Source organism: Agelaius tricolor, unplaced genomic scaffold (assembly GCF_023055355.1).
Source record: "Agelaius tricolor isolate 1412-34295 unplaced genomic scaffold, bAgeTri1.0.p SCAF_39, whole genome shotgun sequence".
Taxonomy (NCBI): Eukaryota; Metazoa; Chordata; class Aves; order Passeriformes; family Icteridae; genus Agelaius; species Agelaius tricolor.
Window position 1 is genome coordinate 4,516,168 of NW_027269299.1, and position 23,988 is coordinate 4,540,155.

The window sequence follows — 23,988 nt, forward strand, 5'->3', positions numbered from 1 at the left end:
TAAAACCAACTCATGCCATCTATTTCCTTTAGAAGTTTCCTTTAGGAGTGCAGATGCTACCAAGACTTTCTGCATTAGGAGTGATTCCCCTGACAAATCTTGAATATCCAGCCTTGTCCCTCTGCCCCATGGCCACAAACCCAGGGCAGTAGGGCAGGGATGGCTCCTCAAGAGCGCCCATGCACAGGCCTGGCTGCTCCTCCACACTCAGCCAGCACAACTGGAGCTCAGGCAGGGACCTGGGTGAAGGTTTTCCCAAAGCAGGAACAAGGCTGGGTGAGTCCCAGTGGGACAGTCTGCAGGGAATGGGCCAGGTTTGGCCCAAAGCAGCCTCTGCTGACTTGTCACTGTCCTTTCTCCATGAACAGGTGCCCATGTGCAGCCCCAGCAAATGTCCAACAGCAGCTCCATCAGGCACTTCCTCCTGCTGGCATTGGCAGACACGCGGCAGCTGCAGCTCCTGCACTTCTGCCTCTTGCTGGGCATCTCCCTGGCTGCCCTCCTGGGCAACGGCCTCATCATCAGCGCCGTAGCCTGCGGCCACCACCTGCACACGCCCATGTTCTTCTTCCTGCTCAACCTGGCCCTCAGCGACCTGGGCTCCATCTGCACCACTGTCCCCAAAGCCATGCACAATTCCCTCTGGGACACCAGGGACATCTCCTACACTGGATGTGCTGGACAGGTCTTTTTCTTTCTGTTCTTCATCTCAGCAGAGTATTCCCTCCTGACCATCATGTGCTACGACCGCTACGTGTCCATCTGCAAACCCCTGCACTACGGGACCTTCCTGGGCAGCAGAGCTTGTGCCCACATGGCAGTAGCTGCCTGGGCCAGTGCCTTTCTCAATGCTCTTGTGCACACAGCCAATACATTTTCCCTGCCCCTGTGCCATGGCAATGCCCTGGACCAGTTCTTCTGTGAAATCCCACAGATCCTCAAGCTCTCCTGCTCCAAATCCTACCTCAGGGAAATTGGGCTTCTGGTGTTTTCCATCTGTTTAGGACTCGGATGTTTTGTGTTCATTGTTTTCTCCTATGTGCAGATCTTCAGGGCTGTGCTGAGGATTCCCTCTGAGCAGGGACGGCACAAAGCCTTTTCCACCTGCCTCCCTCACCTGGCTGTGCTCTCCCTGTTTGTAAGCACTGCATTGTTTGCCCACCTGAAGCCCCCTTCCATGTCCTCCCCATCCCTGGATTTGGCCCTGTCAGTTCTGTACTCGGTGGTGCCTCCAGCCCTGAACCCCCTCATCTACAGCCTGAAGAACCAGGAGCTCAAGGCTGAAGTGTGGAGACTGATGACTGGATGCTTTCAGAAACATTAAACTGCTGGCCAGTGTCTGCCAATCACTTGTAATAAAAGTCAGCTGTGATATTCCTTTTTGGTTTCATTTTGGAGGTTCTTTTCCTTTGTTTTATTTTTTTCATATTGTCTGCAGAGAAATGTCACTTTTTGTGCTATTTCTCATTTTGTTTCTCTCCACCTTCCCTGTGGCCACAGACTGTGTCAATGAGGGGCTGCACTCTCGGTGGCTTTAAAGGAACTCAAGGATCTCCCAGCAGAGTTTTCTGCAGAGATGCCCTTGTGTTGCCTTCTCTGGAGCTGCAGCAGCAATGTCTGTGTGCAGAGCTGGGGCAGATCAGTGCTGGCCCAGCAGCTGTGCCCAGCAGCAGCAGCAGCAGCAGCACTTGGTGTTGCCAGTGCTGCTGCCGTGGCCCTGCCCCGCTGCCCTGGTGGCCCTGGTGTTGCTGCAGGGCCTGAGTGCTCTCGGGGCCGGGCACAGCCCTGGGGGTGGCAGTGCCGGGGCTGCAGCAGGGACAGGCCATGGGCACTGCTGGGGCAGCGCTGACGCCTCAGGCCAGGCCCTGGGGGCTCCAGGCTCCTTGCCCAGGCTCTCTCAAGAACACGGCCAGGCCAATGCTCAGCACAGAAACCCCCGTCAGCAGCCCCAGGCTGGCTGTGGGCAGGCTGGGGGCAAACAGCATGGCTGGGGCTCTGCAAGGGCCCTGGGGCAGACGGGAAGGAGCAGCAGAGCAGGGGCTGATCCATGCCCAGTGCGCTGCACAGCCCAGGGCAGCGTCCCAGAGCATCCTCATGCAGCTGCCAACAACATCCCCCCTCTGCAGCCCTGGCCTCTCCCCCAGCTCACACAGGTGCCCCATCCTTGCAGGCACAGACACGGCAGCACTGCCTCAGCAGCCCCTGTTTGCATTGCACACAGCAGGAGGCAGCACCCCCATGCTGTTGCTGTGGGGACATGAACCTGAGGGAGCACAAATGCCATCAGCCCCTGGGGCCAGCAAGGGCTGAAGGACACCAGGGAAACCACTCGGCTTTGTCCTGGCCTCTGCACTCAGCCAGAAAGTTTGTTCCCATCAGCTGGGAGTTTCCTGTGCCACTGCAGACGCTGTTGCTCAGAGCCAGGGCGGCCTGGCATCCACCCCCAAACTGCCCTAAGCATTTCCTTGGCTGAACCTTTGCTTTCTTTACTCTTCCCTGGTACAAATTTCTTCCCATTGCCCACCTTCGTTCCCTGCCCTGCAAACAGCCCATCCCTGTTTGCCCTTTCCTCTCTGGCCCCACTCCCCATTGCAGTTCCTGACTTGTCCCCATAGGAACGTCCCTTGGGCAGCAGGATCATCCTACAAGTGTTGCAGGAATTGTCTGCAGGCTCCTGCAGTGCCTGGTGCTGCTCCCTTGCCAGAGGCACCCCAGGCCAGGGGGGCACATCTGGGCTGCTGTGTCTGGCTCTGGGGCTCCCTGTTCTGGGCAGTGAGGAGAGGCTGCAGAGGCTCTGCAGGACTGACAGGATGGGCTTGGGGGCTGGCAGGAGAAGCTGAGGAACCTGGGCTGCTGGAGCTTCTGCAGAGGAGGCCCAGGGCTCATCCTGCAACTGCTCCAAGGGTGGTTCCAGAGAATCCCAGAATCAGCAGGGTTGGGAAAGGCTTTGGAGATCATCAAGTCCAACCTGTGTCCTGACACTGCCTTGTCTCCCCTGAGCCTCCTCTTCTCCAGGATAAACAACCCCAGCTCCCCCAGCCACTCCTCACAGGACTTGTGCTCCAGACCCCTCCCCAGTCTTGTTGCCCTTCTCTGGACACACTCCAGCCCCTCCATGTCCTTCCTGAATTGGGGGGCTCAGCAATGGATACAGCACTCGAGGTGCTGCCCAAGCAGTGCTGAGCACAGGGGAAGAATCCCTGCCCTGCTCCTGCTGGCCACACCATTCCTGATCCAGACCAGGAGCCATTGGCCTTCTTGCCCACCTGGGCACACTGCTGCCTCATGTCCAGCCTGCTGCCCATCAGTCCCTGCAGGTCCCTTTCTGCCTGGCTTCCCTCCAGCCACTCTGTCCCCAGCCTGTAGTGCTGCAGGGGTTGTTGTGGCCAAAGTGCAGGGCCTGGCACTGGGACTTGTTAAACCTCACCTTGCTGGATTTGGGCCCTGGATCCAGCCTGTCCAGGGCCCTGTGCAGAGCCCTCCTACCCTGCAGCAAATCAACACTCCCAGACAACTTGGTGTCACTAGGGTTCCATGAGACCCCAGAGTGTCCCAGTGGTCACCATGATTCCATGAGGCCTCCCAGTGTCACAATGTTCCTTTGGTTCCATGGGACCCCATGGTGTCACAAAGTCCCTGGGATCCTTGGGCCCTGCAGTGTCACAATGACACCATGGTCCCAAAGGCCCTGCAGTGTCACAATGGATCCTTGGTTCCATGAGGTCTGGCAGTGCAGCAATGCTCTCCTTGTTCCACAATGTCACAATGGCCTCTGGTCCCAAGAGCCACCACTGGGTGTCAAACATGTTTCCTTCATTCCATGAGTCCCTGAGGAGCAGCCCTGGCCCCTCGGTTCCATGGGGCCCTGCAGTGTCACAATGGCCCCATCACGACACCAGGTCCTGCTGTCACAATGCTCTGCATGGTTCCACAAAGCCCTGCAGGGTCACAATGGCCTCTGTGGTTCCAGCAGGACCCAGACTGTCACCATGGACTCCTTGCTTCCATTCTGCCCCACAGTGTCACCATGGCCCCTTGGCTCTATGCTGCCATGTAGTACACAGTGTCACCATGGTCCTCTTAGTGCCACCAGGCCCCGCAGTGTCACCATGGCCCCTTGCTTCCCCAGGGCCCTGCAGTGTCACAATCATCTGAGAATCAACCAGGCTGGAAAAGACCTTGGAGAGCATCAAGTCCAACCTGGCACCCAACACCACCTTGTCACCCAGACCATGGCACTTATTGCCACATCCAGTCTTTCCTTAAACACTTCCAGGGACAGTGACTAACTTACCTCTCTGGGCAGCCAGTTCCTGTGACCTAACACTGTGCTGCCCAAACAGAACTGAGCACAGGGGAAGAATCACTCCTGCTGGGCACACTATTCCTGATCCTTTTGAGTCCCACGAGTTGGATGAGGGAAATGGTGGGGAGGAAGTGGGGAGAAAAAGTTGTTGATTGTCAAGCAATGAAGGGTCTTGATGTTCATATCTATTCAGACTGCATTAGAAGGTACTGGGGGTCAATATCAATGGGACCAATATCAATTGGTCAGTATCAATTTGTGATACCAAACTATGAACAGGAAAAGAAAACAGAACAACACAGTTTTCTCTGCTTTTTTTTTTTTTCAATATAGCAGAATCACTTTAAATACACTTCCAAAATATGTCTAATTAACCACAGTAGAATTGTAAACTTAGCTTATTCCTTGGGGATTTTCTTTTTTGAGCGTTTTGAACAAATGTTCATGAGCCTTTTTCACTGAATTCCTGAACTGAAGAGCTCAAGAAAGAAGATGACTTTGGGGTAGTAAAATACATTATCACCTTCCAAGTGAGGATCCATCCCCATCAGAGCAGCAATGAACAGAAATGGGCACAGCTTTGTGGCTGCCCCAGCTTTGGCATGGGCCCTGGGCCTGGAGCAGGAGCAGCTCTTGAGGGCCCCAAGGCCGGGGCTCTGGTGCTGCCCTGGGCAGATGGGATGGCAGCAGGGGCTGCAGAGCTCTCAGCACCTCAGGCCGAGGGGAGCAGGGCAGCCAGGGAGCCTCCTTGGGCCTTGGCCAAGCACCTTCCCCCATGGCTTGGGCTGAGTCCTGAGGCAGCTGCAGCTGCTGCTGTGCCCCTGGAAGGGGCTGAGGCCATGGGGCAGTGCCCAGAGCAGCCTGGCCTGAGCAGAGCTGTGGGGCCAGAGCCGGCTGGGCTGGGCTGGGCTCAGAGAGGCCCTTGGTGCTGCCCAGAGCTCAGGGCAGCTGGCAGAGCTTGCAGGGAGCTGGGCTGGGCTCCAAGAGCCTGGCCCAGAAACCATCAGTGTCCATCTCAGCCTGGCTGAGCGTGCAGGGGCAGGACTCAGGCCAGGCCTTGTGGGGCAGGGCCAGCGTCTGTGCAAGGCATTGCAAACAGGCAAGTGGCCCAGAGAGGAGGCTGCTCTGTGCCCTTGGTGGCAGGGACAGAGCACGGAGGGGGCCCAGGACATTTGTCAGTGCCAGCCTCTGTGCCCATACGTTGGCAGCCCTGGCTGCTGAGCCCAGCTTTAGCCTGGGCTGAGTTTGGCTGTGGCCCAGCTCCATCCTCCTGCAGGGCTCAGGGCCTGTTCCCGGCCATGGCCAGCCCTGGCTGCCTCTCTGCTGGCCCAGAGGCTGACAGAGCCCGGGGCAGGGCTGTCTGTGCAGCCCCACAGGTGCCACGGGCTCTGCAGGAGCTGGCAGAGGCTGCCCAGCAGGGAGGCCATGGGGCACAGAGCCCCAAGGCTGCTGTGGGCACCACGGCACAGGGGCCGTTCCCAGCCGCAATGCTCCTGGCCTGGGCTGGGCCTGCACAGGGGCTGGGCCACCATGGCTGGGCCAGCACCGCACCACAAAGGGGCCACGCAGCCGCTGCCGGGGCTGACAGCAAGGCCAGGCACACACAGGCAATTGCTGAGCATGGCCTGCACTGGCCAGGCCTGACTGTGCCAAAGGCAGAGCTCAGCTGCCCTTGGGGGCTGCAGCAACACTCCAGAGCCCAAAGAGCCTCCATGGCTGGGCTGGAGACCAAGGCTGCAGCAGGGAAATGCAGGGCTGCTGTGGGATGGGGAGGCCATTGAATTCCAGCACACACCTCAGCTCTCTGATGATCCCAGCACCATACTGGGCCCTGTTTCACACTGGAGCAGAGCAGATGTTGATGGGACAGGAGCCCTGCAGGGCTGTCAGGGACCTGCAGCTTGCAAGGTGCTCTGCTCTCCCTCAGGTTCTCTCGGAGAGACCCAATCCCAGCTGGGCACCTCAGGGCACAAGTGGCACTGCCTGTTCATGGGCACACAGCTGATGTCTTCCTGGAAAGGTGTACAGGCGTTAATAACTCTTAGTTTCATAATATACAAGCAAATCTTTATTATCTGGGTCATTTGAGTATTTTTAAGAAATGACAAAGTTTTCCCGCCAGGAATGGGAATTTTCTGCACGTGTGCTGATGCCTGGAGATGAAATACTGATCTTCTCCTCTACTTTTGTCACCACTATTCAGTTTATTATTTAATCTCTCTTTTCCACCAGGTGTTTCCAGCTCTCCTGTTTAAATGGCCATGTCAAAGGACATCTCTACTTTTCAAGCTGGTGGATCTTTTTACTTCCTGCTGCTCCCAGATTTGCTCCTCTAGGTCCTCTCTGGTCATTCAAGCACCTCTCAACTGACTGGTTTCATGCTTTGAGCTGCAAGAAGTTGCTCAATATTTCTCAAGTTCAAATAAATATATAATTAATCTTCATCTCAATTGTATTTTTATTTATCACAGAATTGCGTTTTCTTATGTCTTTGTCTAAAACAGTTCCTGTTCGGAGATACCTTGTGGATGTGAGACGTGTCATATGCTGCTGGGACATCTCAGGGAGCTGAGGGAAGAGCTGTGATGGTTATTAAACTGTTCAAATGATCAGGTTCTGCTTGCTGGAAAGAAACCTTTCTCTGCCTCTGAGTGTCACCAGGCCCTGAGCCCAAAGGACACAAACCTGATGAGTTGTGGCTCCCACTGCAGGGGCTGCACTTGGACCTTGGCTCTGCACAGGAGAGCTCTTCATCCCCTTTCTCTCTTTTCCTCCCTCTGGGCATGGAGGCAGCTCCTGACTTCAGCCTGTGACTCGTGTGTGCAAAGAGCAAATCTGGGCAGAATTGGGGCAGGGAGGGTTTGGGGAGCCTTGGGACCTGTGCTTGTCAGAGAAGGTGTTTTCCATTTCTCTGAGACTGTCTGGAGTGCAAAGTGGGTTTAAAATCCAGCAGAGGAATGACTTTTGCATTTGATGGAGCTGTGCCTTCCCTTGGCTTTGTTGGCTGATAAGAAATGAACATCCCTCTGTGTCTCGGGCAGCTCCTTCTGCAAGGAAAGCAGGTGGGAGTTGGAGCCAAGGAGCTGAAAGCTGCAGGTGCAGCCTGGGCTGGAGGGAACTCAGATTTGCACAAGGCTGCTCTGAGTGCCAGGGCTTGGATGGGGGAAATGGTGGGGTGGGGGTAGGGACAGAGTCTGATTGATTGTCAGCCATGAAGGGTCTTGATTTTCATATCTATTCCGACTGCATGAGGAGGTGCTTGGATTCAGTGTCAATTGGAGACTACACATATCAATTTATGATCAGGAAAAAAAAACCTAAACAGGACCTAAAAATTGTTTTCTCACTGTCTTTTTAAAAAAAACAGATTCAGTTTGAATACACTACTGAAATCTGTCTAATTAACCACAGAAGATTTGAAAATTAAAATCAATTATTCCCAGAGGCTTGGCTGTTAAGGTGTTCTGAATGTTAATGAGCCCTGGGACACTGAATTCCTGCACTCAAGAGCTGAAGGCTGAACAAGCCTCTGGAGCAGGGAAATTCAGCAGCAGCCTCCAAGTTGCTGAGGATGTCAGCAGCCCCCAGTGAGGCCATCCCTGCCCAGAGACCGTGGGGGAATGGGCAGACAAGGAGAGCGTCCCTGGGGCTGGGGCAGCACAACTCAGAGGCACCAGCGGCTCCAGCTGGGCAATGGAGTGTGGAATGTGGCTGGGAAAGCCCTGCCTGGGCTGGGCCAAGCAGGACACACAAGCCCTGACCCCCATCCACTAAAAAACTCTCTTGAGGAGACATTTAAAAGCAATTACAATTGTTTGTGTCCTCTGAGTTGGATGCACTGGAGAAATACTGACAAGAAATCCTCAGGAGCTCAAAACAACCAAGCAGCCTTTACTGGCAACTTTAGAAAATCAAAGAAATTTTCGCAAATGGTTTAATAGGAAATTCAATCAACAAAAAACACTTCCTAAAACATTAATTTGGCCCATTCAACTTCACAAACTCTAAGCCTGTTCAATTTCATGTTAATCAAAATTTGCAAGAGGACAAAAACAGAAGAAGTATTTTTCTTTCTTTCTCAGAGAGAGAGAAAGAAAAATAAGATACAGAGGAGCACACACACAGCTAACAACTCCTGGATTCCAGCACTGTTCAGATGGAAATTCCAAGAGGATCCAGGGTGTGTGATTGCCTTGTGGTCAGCCTTCAATACCCCTTGGTCTTCCTGGGCCCTTTCCCCAGGTGGGGCTTGGGCTCATTTGGTCCCTCAGGAGCTGGGCTGGGGCTGCAGAGGTGGCTGTGGAGCATTGCCTGTGCTGTGCCAGGGACTGGCAGCCACTGCTGGGCTGGGATAGAGGCTCTGGGGGATTGAGGTTCCAAGGCAGGGCAGGGCTGGGCTTACAGGGCAGGGCAAGGCTGGACCTGCCCCTTCCTCCCCCACACACAAAATGTTTTGAGCCGACAATCTCCCCCAGTCTGTCACAACAGGCAGTGTTGGAGGTGAAATCCCAAATTTGGCCATGGGTGCCTGGCTGAGAAGGACAGTTCCTTTCCATAGGAAGGAAAGCACAGAGCCCCAGTGTTTGGAAGGCAAGTGAGAGCCTCTCTAGTCCAAGGCCAGCCAGACTTGTCAGGAATGGCAGATTTTTTCTGGGAGCAGTCTTTGGATATAGGGAATTTGGCGGTGACTCTTTGTGTCTGTGTGCACACAGGAGTGCCTGTGCTGGGGAAATGTGGCAGAAATGCTGCTCTCTGAGGGGTTTGAGAGCCTTGGATGGCTGAGTCAGTCAGGCCTGTAAGTAAGGTTACATCATAAAGAATAAGTTAAATGCTGTTAAGAGCTTTTTTTTTGCTAAGTAAAGTTTAATATGTTTTAAGCTAAGTTGAATATTGTTTAATGTTATTCTACCATTAAATCATTAAGTCATGGGTTGTAAGTTAGGTTAAATACTGTTTGTGGGAATACATAAAATTTGAGGGTCTAGGAAAGCTGCAAAAGGCAGGCCTCAGATACAGCAGAATTGTGAACAGTGCTAAAGCAACAGTCATGAGATAGGGCAGCAGAAAAATTATTTAAACTGTAGAAAAGGCAAGGGCAAATAGAACAATAGCCTATGTATTAATGCTTGTCTGAATAGCTCTCTAAGTTGCAGAAAGTTTATCTAGCAGGATATTAGGAAGGTTAAAGCTTAATAATGGAGCTCTGTGCATTGTCTCTTACAAACAGGTATTGTATTCTAAATAAGCAAGCATTGTTTTAACCAAAGGTACGTGTGCTTATGGTGATTGGATAGAACTACTGTCAATATGCTTTTGCTTTCTGTGATTGGTCAAGAAGCTTATAAAGTATGTTGTAACATTAAATTTTCTGGCCTGCTGCCTGGATTGTGAGCTGCTAGCATCTTCCCATTATCATAATCATGTAATGAGACTGATGCTGAAAAAATGAACAGCTCGAGACACTTTCCATATAGCAGCCCTGTCTCGTTCGTGTCTGTAAATAAACCCCCGGTCTGCATCAAAGTTAAGTGCTGTTCTTTTGCTAAATTGTCAAGTTGAAGGTATCAGTTAAAGTTAAAGTCCTGTTAAGTGTGAGCTCTTTTCAGCTTTTGGGCCATATTCCTTTTATCCTTGCCCTCACTGTCCTTTCATCACACACACACACACACACAGGGACAGTTCTTGGTTCATTTCTGGTTTGATTGCCTGGATTTTGTTTGGTTTTGGTGTTCCTTTGTTTCCTTGGTGTGCCTGAAGGGTCCAGTCAGGAGCAGAGTGACTCTTGCCAAGGAACTTTGTGCTGCTGTCCCTTAATATTAAATCTGGTTTTTGCTGATCCCTTGCTGGGGATTTTTTCAGCGCTCTCAAGGCCTCGTTGGTACCAGGGTGAAGGAGCCCTGGCCCAGGCTCTGGCCCTGGGGGACACGGGGACACTGCCAGGGGGTCCCTGTCCCCCTGTGCCACCCCCAGGGCCCCGGCCCCCCGTCCCCGTGTCAGGCTCTGGGGTCGATCTCGTGGAACATCCTCTGGGGGAGGCTGCGGCGCCGGGGGCGGGGGGACCCGGGGGGACAGGGGACCCCGCTGTGCACGAGCAGGGTTGGACTGCTCTGGGGGGAACTGTGAGGGGGGCCGGGGCAGAGTGACCTCCCCAGGAACCTCACACAGCCCCTGTGATGTCACACGGGATCCTGTGATGTCACACAGCCCCCTGTGAATATCACATAGCCACTGTGATGTCACACAGCCATCTGTGATGTCACAGAGCCAGCTCTGGGATGTCACCCTGGAATGTCATGCAACTGCACTGTGATGTCACAGAAGACTCTGTGATGTCAGAAAGTCACCCTGTGATTCCACAATCTGTTCTGGGATGTCATAGCCTGCTCTATGATGTTTCACAGCCAGGCAGTGATGTCACAACCAACTGACTGATGTCACAGAGCCACCCTCTATGAATGCAGGATCTGCTCTATGGCCTCACACCCTACACTATGATGTCACAGACAGATGTGTGATGTCACAACCCCCTCAGTGATATCACAAAACCCTCTCTGTGATGTCATATTGCCACTCTCTAATGTCACAGCACACACTTTGACCTCACAGTCTTCTCTATGATGCCATACAGCCATGCCATGATGTCACAGCCTGCTCTGTGATGTCACACAGTTCCCTCTATGATGCCATAGCTGCTAAATGACCACACACAACAAACTCTGTGATGGCATAGCCCAATCTGTGACCTCACACAGCCCACTCTGGCTGTCACACAGCCCTTGCTGACATCACAGCTGCTCTGTGCCTCCATGACACAGCCACAGAGGAGCTGCTGTGACACAGCCCCCTCTGGGACATGCCACAGCCCCTGCCAGTGCTGAGCCCCTGGGAGCTCTGTCTGTGCCCTGCTGGTGTCCCTGAGGGGCCCTGGCAGTGCCCCAGCCCTGCTGGGCTGTGCACAGGAGCTGCTCCTGGCCAGAGCTGTCTCTCTGCAGCTCTGCTGCCCTTGCCAGGAGCTGCCTCTGGGCCAGGAGCCCGGCCCAGCTCAGCAGCACAGACACAGCACAAGGACTGTAATGACCCTCTGGGGCTTTGGTGCTCTTAGTGATGCTGGTAGAATTACATGTCTACATCAGGTTACAAGTTATCCCTCACTAGACCTCAGACCCGAATAAATGATATCCTCTTAAATAGGAAATTAGTATTAAGGGGTCTTATTTTGATATTTTGGATATTTGGTGGTGGCGGGGCCTCACAGAACAAAGAGTCAGCTGTGACACTGAGCAAAGCCAGGGCCCAAAGGGTCCTTTGTGAGTCTGCAGAACTCCATGGAACCAAAATCCGTTTTGGTACATTGGGGCCACATTGAACCAATGGTTCATTGTGATACTGCAGCTCCAAGGAGACCATTGTGACTCTGAGAAATCTCTTGGAACCACGGGGCCATTGTGACACAGCAAGGCCTGGTGGAACCATGAGTCCATTGTGGCACTGCAGAACCTCACGGAACCAAGGTGACCATGTTCTGCTATGGAACCTCATGGAACAAAGAGACTATGGTAACAGTGCAGAACCAAGGAGATGCTGTTGGCTGGGTGAAAACTCATGGAACCAGAAATCCATTGTGACACAGCAAGGCCTCGTGGAACCAAGGGTCCGCTGTTAAACTGTGTGGCCTCATGGAACCATGAGCCATTGTGACACAGTGTGGCCACATGGAGCCAAGGGGCTACTGTGACACTGCAGATCCAAGGAGACCATTGGGACTGAGGAACCTCATGGAACCAAGAGTCCATTGTCACACTGTGGGGCCCTGTGGAACCAAGGGGATGACAGTGACTTTGTGGGGCCTCATGGAACAATAGAGACTGTTCTGACACTTTGGGACCCACTGGAACCAAGGGGCCATTATAGCATGGCAGGGCCTCATGGAAGCAAGGGGACTACGGTGAACACTTTTGATCTTCATGGGATGAAGTTCCAATGGAGCCAAGGATACCATTGTGACACTCTGCGATAATAGGGAACCAAAGGTCCATTATTACCCAGCAGGGCCTCCTGGAACCTTGCAGGCCATTTTTACACTTTGAGCCTTGTGGAGCCAAGGGGACCATAGTGACACTGTGGGGCTCCATGAAACCAATGGTCTGTTGTGACACTGCAAGGCCTTATGGGATCATGGAGATTAATGTGACACCAAAGGCCTCATTGAAACAAGGGGCCGTTGTGACACTAGAAGGCCTCTTGGAAGCAAAGACTCATTGTGACACTATGGAGTATTGGCAGGCCAAGGGGCAGTTGTCACACTGTGTGGCACCAAGGAGTCCATTGTGACACTACAGGGCCCCATGGAACTAAGGATTCCTGGAACAGTGCTGGAACACATGGAACCAAAGGTCCATTGTGACACTGCGGGGCCTCATGGAATCCTGGAGGCCACGATGACACTTTGAGGCCTCATTGAATCAAGGGGCTCTGCAGGGCCACATGGAACCAAGGAGCCCCTTCTGACACTGTGAGTCCCCATGGAACCAAGGTCCAGTGTGACACCACGGAATCAAGGAGACTGTTGTTGGCTGGTTTTGGCAGTACAAAAGCTCATGGAACAAAATGTCCATTGTGATATTGTGGGGCCTCACAGAACCATGGAGACTGATATGACACTTAGGGACCCATGGGAACCAAGGGGCCATTGTGACACCACGGGGCCTCATAGAACCAAGGAGCCATTGTAGCACAGCAGAGCCTCATGGAATCAAGGGGATCACAGTGACCATGTGGGGCTCCACAAGGGGCTGTGGGGCTCTATGAGACCATGGGGCCATTCTAACTGTGGAACCAAGGATACCACTGTTACACTACAGGGCATCATGGAACCAAGGAGGCCATTGTGAATAAGCGGGCGAACCTGCTGAGACCATTGTGACACTTCAAGGGCCATTGTGGAGCTGCAGGGCCTCGTGGAACCAATGACACCATTGTGACATGGCACGGCCTCATGGGAGCAAGGGGCTGCTGTGACACTATGGGGCCTTGTAGAGCTGAGGGGCCCTTGTGACCCTGAGTGGCACCATGGAACCAAGGAGAGCACTGTGACATTGCAGGGCTCCGTGGAACTGAGAATTCCTGTGACAGTGAGGATCCCAATGGAACCAAGGGATCATTCCGTACTTCAGGGCTTCATGGAACCAATGAGACCATTCTGACACTCTGAGTCCCCATGGAACCAAGGGGCCATTGTGACACCACAGGGCTTCCAGAACCAAGGCAACCACTGTGACACTGCAAGGTCTCATAGAAACAAGGGGCCACTGTGACACTGCAGGTCCCCATGGAAGCAAGGGGCCAGTGTAACATATCCAGGCCTGCTGGAACCAAGGGAGCATTGTGATCCTCAGGAACCCATGGAAGCAAGGAGCCATTTTAAGACTACGACCTCATGGAACCAATGGGCACATTGTGGCGTTTCCCATGGAAACAAGGAAACCATTTTGACCCTGAAAGGCGTCATGGAAGCAAGGGGCCATTGTGCCACTGTGGAGCCAAGGAGACCATTGTTATATGACTGGGCCTCATGGAAACAAAGATCTGTTGTGATCCTACAGGGCCTTATGGAACCAAGGGGCCATTGTGATGCTGCAGGACCCCAAGGATCCAAGAACATGGAACAGGTCTGGCTGGCTGGGCCTCCTGGGGGCTGCCTGACTGGTCCAGCTGACCTTGGCATGTTGAGGGTCACTTCTCATCTGCCCCTGAAGCCCTGGAGTTGTGTGCTTTCCTTCCTGTGGGAAAGAACTGTCCTTCTCCTCCAGGGGTTCATGGCTGAAATTGGGATCCCTCTTCCAAATTTGATTATATCCAAGGATTATTCCCATATGTCACCTGTCAGGACAGACAGCTCCGGCTGGTCTTGGTTTTTTGAGGGGCAACTCTCATCTGCCTTCAAAAAAAAGGGGGCCTGTCCTTTTCTTCCCATGCAAAAAAACATCTTTTATGTCCAGGCATCCATGGCCAAAACTGAGGATCTACCTCCAAAATTCCTTATATCCAAGGATGGCTCCCAGACAAAAGCTGCTAGGACTGTCCAGGTTCCCTTGGCTTCCTGAGGGCCAGCTCTCATCATCCTTTGAAACACTGGGACTCTGTACTTTCCTTCCTATGGAAAATAATTGTCTTTCTTGTCCAGATGCCCATAGACAAAAGTGGGGTTTGGCCTCCCAAACTCTGTCTATCCAAGGATTCTTCCCTGACAACAGGTCTGGCTTGCCTTGGCCCCCTTGGGGCTGCCTCAAATCAGCCTTTGAAACACTGGGATCCAACCTTCCTTCCAGGACCCCATGGCTGAAATGGAATTCCACCCCTAATACTCCCCAAATATCCAAGGGTTGCTTTCAGACTAAAGCTGCAAGGACAGGCAATTTGAGGTGTCATGGGACCAAGGGTCCATTGTGAAACTGCGAGACCCCATGGAGCCAAAGGTCCATTGTGACTTTGCAAGGCCTCATGGAATCATGGAGACACAATTAAGACACTTCACAGCCTCATGGAACCAAGGAGACCAATGTGACACTAAGGGGACTCATGGAATCACAGAGACCATTGTGACACTGTGAGGCCTCATGGAACCAGTGAGACCATTGTGACCCTGGGGGTCCCCACAGAACCAAGAGGACCATTGTGATACTGTGGGGCTTCCTGAAACCGAGAGGCCTTTGAGACACTGCAGGGCTGCATGGAACCAAAGCTCCAGGGTGACACAGAGGGGCCTCCTGTCATCACTGGTCCATTGTGACACTGTGGAGCCAAAGGAGACCATTGTGACACTGCAAACCCCCAGGGTCCAAAGGTCCATTGTGACACTGCAGGGCCCATGGAATCATTGGGACCATTGTGACACTGCGGGGCCTTCTGGAACCTAGGGGCCATTGTGACACTGCTGGACCCCATGGGATCAAGCCACCATTATGGCACGGCAGGGCCCCGTGGATCCAAGGCACCATTGTGGCACTGTAGGGCCCCACAAAACCAAGGGAACACAGAACAGATCTGGCTGGTTTGGCCTCCCAGGGGCTGCCTGACTGGTCCAGCTGACCCTGGCATGTTGAGGGTCTCTTCTCATCTGCTGCTGAACCACTGGAGCTTTGTGCTTTTCTTCCCATGGAAAAGAACTCTTCTCCTCCTCCAGGCACCCGTGGCCAGAACTGGGATTCCACCTCCAAATTTCCTTATTATAGTAGAGGAAATGTATTGTATTTGAATATCTGTATCAAGGCTTTGCCCCGGGAGGTCCCAGTTGTCCTTGATGGGCTGCAGCTGCAATGTCCTTAATTGGGCTCTAGCTGTGACCAATGAAGATAACTGGGATAAAAGGGGGTAGATTAGCCAGTCAGGGAGAGCCTTGGAGGAGCCCTGAACTGTGAGAGAACAAGATGTAGAGGAAGGAGTCTGTGCTGTGAAGATCTGCAGCTGTAAGAACACACCAAGGAGGTATGGACTTTAGAAATCTGATAACAACAGTATGGGCCTCCAGGAATAGAACAACACCACCTTATATCCAGCGATTATTCCAATAGGAATATTCCCAGGACAAGTCTGTCTTGCAGTGGTTTTACAAGAGTCACTTTGCATCTGTCTCAAAAAACACTGGGGAAGGCTCTGTGATTTCCTTCCTATGATAAAGAACTGTCCTGCTTCTCCAGGTGCCCATGGCTGAGATTGGGGTTCCACCTCCACAATTCCCTATATCTAAAGTCTGGTCCCAGACAAAATCTTCCATTCCTGACAAGTCTGGCTGGCCTTGGCCTACTGAGGCTCTCCAAACACTGGGGCTCTGTGCTTTCCTTCCTATGGAAAAAAACTGTCCTTCTCAGCCAGGTGCCCATGGCCAGAATTTGGGTTCCACCTCCAATATTGCCTGTTGTGACAAATTGGAGGAGATTGTTGGCTGGAAACATTTCATGTGTGGGGGAGGAAGGGGCAGGTCCAGCCTTGCCCTGCCCTGGAACCCCAATCCCCCCAGAGCCTCTATCCCAGCCCAGCAGTGGCTGCCAGTCCCTGGCACAGCACAGGCAATGCTCCACAGCCACCTCTGCAGCCCCAGCCCAGCTCCTGAGGGACCAAATGAGCCCAAGTCCCACCTGGGGGAAGGGCCCAGGGAGACCAAGGGGTATTGAAGGCTGACCACAAGGCAAGCACACATCTTGACCCTACCTCCTCTTGGAATTTCCATCTGAACTCTGCTGGAATGCAGGAGCTGGAAGCTCTGTGTGTGCTTCTCTACATCTTTTTTGTCTCTCTTTCTGCGTCTTCTTCTGTTTCTGTGCTCCTGTAAATTCTTATTAACATTAAATTGAACAGGCTTAGAGTTTGTGAAGTTGAATGGGCCAAGTCAATGCTTTGAGAAATGTTTTTTGTTGATTGAATATCTGTTGTAATTTGACATGAGAAGAATTTTAAAAAGTAATACAAAACTTCTTGTGTTACTGACAATCTGTTAAACCACTGAGATACTGAACATGCCTCTGTTAAACACAAATGTAAAAGACAAAAAAACACAGGAATCTCCTTTCTTTTCCAGTCGACAAAGAAGCAGCAGCCCTGGCCCCGGCCCCCATTCAACCAAACCAAACCAAGCAACCCTGCCATGGGCTGAGCCCCTTCCCCCCTCCCCAGGCTGCGCCCCCCCCCACCCCCATCGGCCCCATTCTGACCAAACCAAACCCCAACAGCTCCCAAACAGGAAAACAAAAGAGGCTACAAAACCCCAACCAGAACAAACCAGCCACAGCTGTTAAAATCTTACCATCAAGTCCCCTCCCACCCCAACACAACTAAAACCAAAAACCCCTACAACCTACCACCTGTACAAAATAACCCTACAACTAAAATTAAACACAAAAAAACCCCCCCAAAACCAACCATTAAACCAATTTTAACACAACCCAACCACAACTTCCACCACAAGTTACTGGCAGGTCAGGTGTTAATCCTTTCAATACTTCATTGCTCCATCAAGTAAAAGAAAAAACCAAAATACCAGCATATAAAAAAATATATAAAAACATTAAAGTCAGTAAAGGAGAAAATAAATCCCAAGTAAAAAAAGAAAAAATACCTTAATCTTAAAACTAAAATCCTCTTGTAAACTATAATGAAAAAACTCTTTTTCTTTATAATACAAAAAACTTTTTAAAAAATTACAATTAATATAAAAAAAACCCTCTATACTAAAATAAACAAATGTTAAAATAACCATAATTTCATCTAAAGTTTAAACAGGAGGGAAAAAATCCAAGTAATCCAGTATCCACAAGAGAAGATCTCTATTCCCAGAGATAAAAATAATTTTAAAAGTAAAAAATAAAAGCTTTTACCCTTAAAGAACTCATCTTTAAAACAATACCCCATAAGTTGACATGGCCCATCTACAAGCTGTAAAAAAACTTGTAGCAATAAAAACAACTTCACAAGAACAAAGTTCCCCAGACAACTGTTATCCATGACAGAATTAAGAACCACAAAAAAAAAATTTTCTTCTTGTAAAAAAATCTCCATAACCTTAACAAGAAAAACTTCTCTACTAAAGTAAACTAAAAAAAGACTATTCTAGAAATAGTAAACCAACTAGAAATTTTAAGTTTATTTTCTTTACATTGTCAGTAAAAAGAAAAATTTGTAAAGAAAAAAAAGTGTTCTAAAGGGTTTATTTTAATTCTTATTACTTTTTTCTTTTTCAATTTACTTTTAATAAAAATTTCTCTATACCCTTTTAAAATGTTAGGACTACTTTACCTTTCCCATAATCCTATCTCACAACAAAATAAATACATAAATAATTAACCAACACTAAAACTCACCATACTCATCAATACATTAATTAAGAAATCTCAATATTAGAAAAATCTTAAATTAACAAACTAAAATTACTACAATGTCATAATAAACCATTTGCCAAAGTTTCTCTGATTTTCCAAAGCTCCGGGTAGTGACTGTTTTGTTCTTTTCAGCTCCTGAGAATCTTTTGTTGGTATTTCTCCAGGGAGTCCAACTCAGAGTACACAAACAACTGCAATTCCTTTTAAATGTCTCCTTGAGGGAGTTGTTTGGGGGGATGGGGGTCAGGGCTTGTGTGTCCTGCTTGGCCCAGCCCAGGCAGGGCTTTCCCAGCCCCATTCCACACTCCATTGCCCAGCTGGAGCCGCTGGTGCCTCTGAGTTGTGCTGCCCCAGCCCCAGGGACGCTCTCCTTGTCTGCCCATTCCCCCATGGTCTCTGGGCAGGGATGGCCTCACTGGGGGCTGCTGACATCCTCAGCAACTTGGAGGCTGCTGCTGAATTTCACTGCTGCAGAGGCTTGTTCAGCCTTCAGCTCTTCAGTGCAGGAATTCAGTGTCCCAGGGCTCATTAACATTCAGAATACTGGAACAAGCCAAGCCTCTGGGAATAATTTGATTTAATTTTCAAATCCTTTGTGGTTAATTAGACAGATCTCAGTAGTATATCCAAAGTGAATGCATTATATTTAAAAGGACAGTGAGAAAACATTTTTTTAGGTCCTGTTTAGGATTTTTTCCTGTTCATAAATCAATATGTGCAATCTCCAATTGACACTGTATCCAAGTACCTCCTCACGCAGTCTGAATAGATATTAAAATCAAGACCCTTCATGGCTGACAATCAATCAGACTCTGTCCCTACCCCCACCTCACCATTTCCCCCATCCAAGCCCTGGCACTCAGAGCAGCCTTGTGCAAATCTGAGCTCCCTCCAGCCCAGGCTGCACCTGCAGCTTTCAGCTCCTTGGCTCCAACTCCCACCTGCTTTCCTTGGAGAAGGAGCTGCCCGAGACACAGAGGGATGTTCATTTCTTGTCAGCCAGCAAAGCCAAGGGAAGGCACAGCTCCATCAAATGCCAAAGTCATTCCTCTGCTGGATATTAAATCCACATTGCACAGCAGAGTCTCAGAGAAATGGAAAACACCTTCTGTGCCCAGCACAGCTCCCAAGGTCTCCCCAAACCCTCCCTGCCCCGAATTCTGCCCAGATTTGCTCTTTGCACACACGAGTCACAGGCTGAAGTCAGGAGCTGCCTCCATGCCCAGAGGGAGGAAAAGAGAGAAAGGGGATGAAGAGCTCTCCTGTGCAGAGCCAAGGTCCAAGTGCAGCCCCTGCAGTGGGAGCCACAACTCATCAGGTTTGTGTCCTTTGGGCTCAGGGCCTGGTGACACTCAGAGGCACAGAAAGGTTTCTTGCCAACAAACACAAGTTGGACATTTGAACAGTTCGAGAACCATCCCAGCTCTTCCCTCAGCTCTCTGGGATGTCCCAGCAGCATCTGAAATGTCCAGATCCCCAGGGGATTTCTGTACTGGAACAGTTTTAGACAGAGACATAAGAAAATGTAATTCTGTGATAGATATAAAGACAATTAGGATGTTTACTGATTTCATATTTATTTGAACATCAGAAAATTGGGCAACTCCCTGGAGGTCAAAGCATGAAACCAGTCAGTTGAGAGGGACTTGAATGACCAGAGAACACCTGGAGGAGGAAATCTGGGAGCAATGGAAAAGTCATAGATCCATCTGGTCTAGTGAAGAGATGTACTTAGACATGACAATTTAACCAGGATAGCTGGAAACACCTGATGGAAAAGAGATGTTAAATATTAGACTGAATATTGGTGACACAAGCTGACTGAAAGAACAGTATTTCTTCTCCTGCCATCAGAACGCTTCCAGGAGACGCCCTTTTCTGATGGGAATACATTGCCATGTCTTAAAAGTACTCAAATGACCCAGATAATAAAGATTTCCTTGCATATTATGAAACTAAGAGTTATTAAAAACTGTGCCCCTTTCCAGGCAGACATCAGTTGTGTGGCCATGGACAGGCAGTGCCACTTGTGCCCTGCGGTGCCCAGCTGGGATTGGATCTCTCCCAGAGCACCTGAGGGACAGCAGAGCACCTTGCAAGCTGCAGGTCCCTGACAGCCCCGCAGGGCTCCTGTCCCATCAACATCTGCTCTGCTCCAGTCTGAAACAGGGCCCAGCATGTGCCTGGATCATCAGAGAGCTGAGGTGTGTGCTGGAATTCAATGGCCTCCCCATCCCACAGCAGCCCTGCATTTCCCTGCTGCAGCCTTGGTCTCCAGCACAGCCACGGAGGCTCTTTGGGCTCTGGAGTGTTGCTGCAGCCCCCAAGGGCAGCTGAGCTCTGCCTTTGGCACAGTCAGGCCTGGCCAGCGCAGGCCATGCTCAGCAATTGCTTGTGTGTGCCTGGCCTTGCTGTCAGCCCCGGCAGCGGCTGCGTGGCCCCTTTGTGGCCCTGTGCTGGCCCAGCCATGGTGGCCCAGCCCCTGTGCAGGCCCAGCCCAGGCCAGGAGCATTGCGGCTGGGAACGGCCCCTGTGCCGTGGTGCCCACAGCAGCCTTGGGGCTCTGTGCCCCATGGCCTCCCTGCTGGGCAGCCTCTGCCAGCTCCTGCAGAGCCCGTGGCACCTGTGGGGCTGCACAGACAGCCCTGCCCCGGGCTCTGTCAGCCTCTGGACCAGCAGAGAGGCAGCCAGGGCTGGCCATGGCCGGGAACAGGCCCTGAGCCCTGCAGGAGGATGGAGCTGGGCCACAGCCAAACTCAGCCCAGGCCAAAGCTGGGCTCAGCAGCCAGGGCTGCCAACGCATGGGCACAGAGGCTGGCGCTGACAAATGTCCTGGGCCCCCTCCGTGCTCTGTCCCTGCCACCAAGGGCACAGAGCAGCCTCCTCTCTGGGCCACTTGCCTGTTTGCAATGCCTTGCACAGGCGCTGGCCCTGCCCCACAAGGCCTGGCCTGAGTCCTGCCCCTGCACGCTCAGCCAGGCTGAGATGGACACTGATGGTTTCTGGGCCAGGCTCTCTGAGCCCAGCCCAGCTCCCTGCAAGCTCTGCCAGCTGCCCTGAGCTCTGGGCAGCACCAAGGGCCTCTCTGAGCCCAGCCCAGCCCAGCCGGCTCTGGCCCCACAGCTCTGCTCAGGCCAGGCTGCTCTGGGCCCTGGCCCCACGGCCTCAGCCCCTGCCAAGGGCACAGCAGCAGCTGCAGCTCCCACAGGACTCAGCCCCAGCCATGGGGGAAGGTGCTGGGCCAAGGCCAAAGGAGGCTCCCTGGCTGCCCTGCTCCCCTTGGGCTGAGGTGCTGAGAGCTCTGCAGCCCCTGCTGCCATCCCATCTGCCCAGGGCAGCACCAGAGCCCCGGCCTTGGGGCCCTCAAGAGCTGCTCCTGCTCCAGGCCCAGGGCCCATGCCAAAGCTGGGGCAGCCACAAAGCTGTGCCCATTTCTGTTCATTGATGCTCTGATGGGGATGGATCCTCAGCCACTTGGAGGTTGCTGATGAGTTTTACTACTCCAGAGGCCTCTTCTTTCTTGAGCTCTTCAGTTCAGGAATTCAGTCAGGAAAGCTCATAAGCATTTATGCAAAATTCCAGAACAACAACAGCCACAGGGAATAGTCTATGTTTTTATTAAATTCTGTGAATAATTAGACAGATTTCAGAAGTGTATTCTAAGTGAATACACTGTATTGAAAACAATGCAGAAAGAAGTGTTTTGTCATGTTAAGTTTTTTTTTTTTTTCCTGTTTGTAGATTGGTATCAGCAATCTCCTATTGATATTGACCTCTAGCACCTTCTAATCCAGTCTGAACAGATATGAAAATCAAGACACTTAATGGATGACAATCGAGAACACTTTGTCCCTATCCCCTCCCCACCATTTCCCTCATCCAACCACTGGCACTCCAATGGATCAGGAACAGTATGGCCAGCAGCACCAGGGCTGTGATTCTGTGGTTGGGCATTGGAATGGGCTGCCAGGGAGGTGGCTAAGTCACCATCCATGGAAGTGTTTTAGGAAAGACTGAATGTGGCACTCAGTGCCATGGTCTGGGTGACAAGGTGGTGTTGGGTCCCAGCTTGGACTTGATGCTCTCCAAGGTCATTTCCAGCCTGGTTGATTCTCTGATGATTGTGACACTGCAGGGCCCTGGGGCAGCAAGGGGCCATTGTGACACTGTGGGGCCTGGTGGCACCAAGAGGACCATGGTGACACTGTGTACGACATGGCAGCACAGAGCCAAGGGGCCATTGTGACACTGTGGGGCTGGATGGAAGCAAGGAGTCCATGGTGACAGTCTGGGCCCTGCTGGAACCACAGAGGCCACTGTGACACTGCAGGGCCTTGTGGAACCATGCAGAGCATTGTGACAGAGCAGGACCTGGTGTCATGATGGGGCCATTGTGACACTGCAGGGCCCCAAGGAACCAAGGGGCCAGGGCTGCTCCTCAGGGACTCCTGGAATGAAGGAAACATGTTTGACACTGTGGTGGCCCTTGGGACCAAGAGGCCATTGTGACACTGTGGAACCAAGGAGAGCATTGCTGCACTGCCAGACCTCATGGAACCAAGGATCCATTGTGACACTGCAGGGCCTTGGGGACCACGGCGCCATTGTGACACTGCAGGGCCCAAGGATCCAAGGGACTTTGTGACACCAAGGGGTCCCATGGAACCAAAGGAACATTGTGACACTGGGAGGCCTCATGGAATCATGGAAACCATTGGGACACTCAGGGGCCTCATGGAACCCTAGTGACACCAAGTTGTCTGGGAGTGTTGATCTGCAGGAGGGTAGGAGGGCTCTGCACAGGCCCTGGACAGGCTGGATCCAGGGACCAAATCCAGCAAGGAGAGGTTTAACAAGTCCCAGTGCCGGGTCCTGCACTTTGGCCACAACAACCCCTGCTGCACTACAGGCTGGGGACAGAGTGGCTGGAGGGAAGCCAGGCAGAAAGGGACCTGCAGGGACTGATGGGCAGCAGGCTGGACATGAGGCAGCAGTGTGCCCAGGTGGGCAAGAAGGCCAATGGCTCCTGGTCTGGATCAGGAATGGTGTGGCCAGCAGGAGCAGGGCAGGGATTCTTCCCCTGTTCTGGGGACTGGTTGGGCAGCACCTCAAGTGCTGTGTCCAGTTCTGGGCCCTCCAATTTAGGAAGGACATGGAGGGGCTGGAGTGTGTCCAGAGAAGGGCAACAAGGCTGGGGACGGGTCTGGAGCACAAGTCCTGTGAGGAGCGGCTGAGGGAACTGCTGGGGTTGTTTATCCTGGAGAAGAGGAGGCTCAGGGACACAAGGCAGTGTCAGGGCACAGGTTGGACTTGATGATCTCCAAAGCCTTTCCCAACCCTGCTGATTCTGTGATTCTCTGAAACCACCCTTGGAGCAGTTGCAGGATGAGCCCTGGGCCTCCTCTGCAGAAGCTCCAGCAGCCCAGGTTCCTCAGCTTCTCCTGCCAGCCCCAAAGCCCATCCTGTCAGTCCTGCAGAGCCTCTGCAGCTCCTCCTCACTGCCCAGAACAGGGAGCCCCAGAGCCAGACACAGCAGCCCAGATGTGCCCCCCTGGCCTGGGGTGCCTCTGGCAAGGGAGCAGCTGCAGGCACTGCAGGAGCCTGCAGACAATTCCTGCAGCACTTGTAGGAGGATCCGGCTGCCTAAGGGACGTTCCCATGGGGCCAAGTCAGGAACTGCAATGGGGAGTGGGGCCAGAGAGGAAAGGGCAAACAGGGATGGGCTGTTTGCAGGGCAGGGAACGAAGGTGGGCAATGGGAAGAAATTTGTACAAGGGAAGAGTAAAGGAAGCTAAGGTGCAGCCAAGGAAA

The 23,988-nt window shown here is 52.1% G+C and overlaps 1 protein-coding gene across 1 annotated transcript; it reads left to right on the forward strand.

Moving 5' to 3' along the window:
- Window positions 1-391: 391 nt before the first annotated feature.
- LOC139603499 (olfactory receptor 14J1-like) lies at window positions 392-1,534 on the forward strand. Its single transcript, XM_071454463.1, has one exon. The coding sequence runs from the start codon at window positions 392-394 to the stop codon at window positions 1,322-1,324; it is 933 nt and encodes a 310-aa protein (XP_071310564.1). The 3' UTR covers window positions 1,325-1,534.
- Window positions 1,535-23,988: the final 22,454 nt, after the last annotated feature.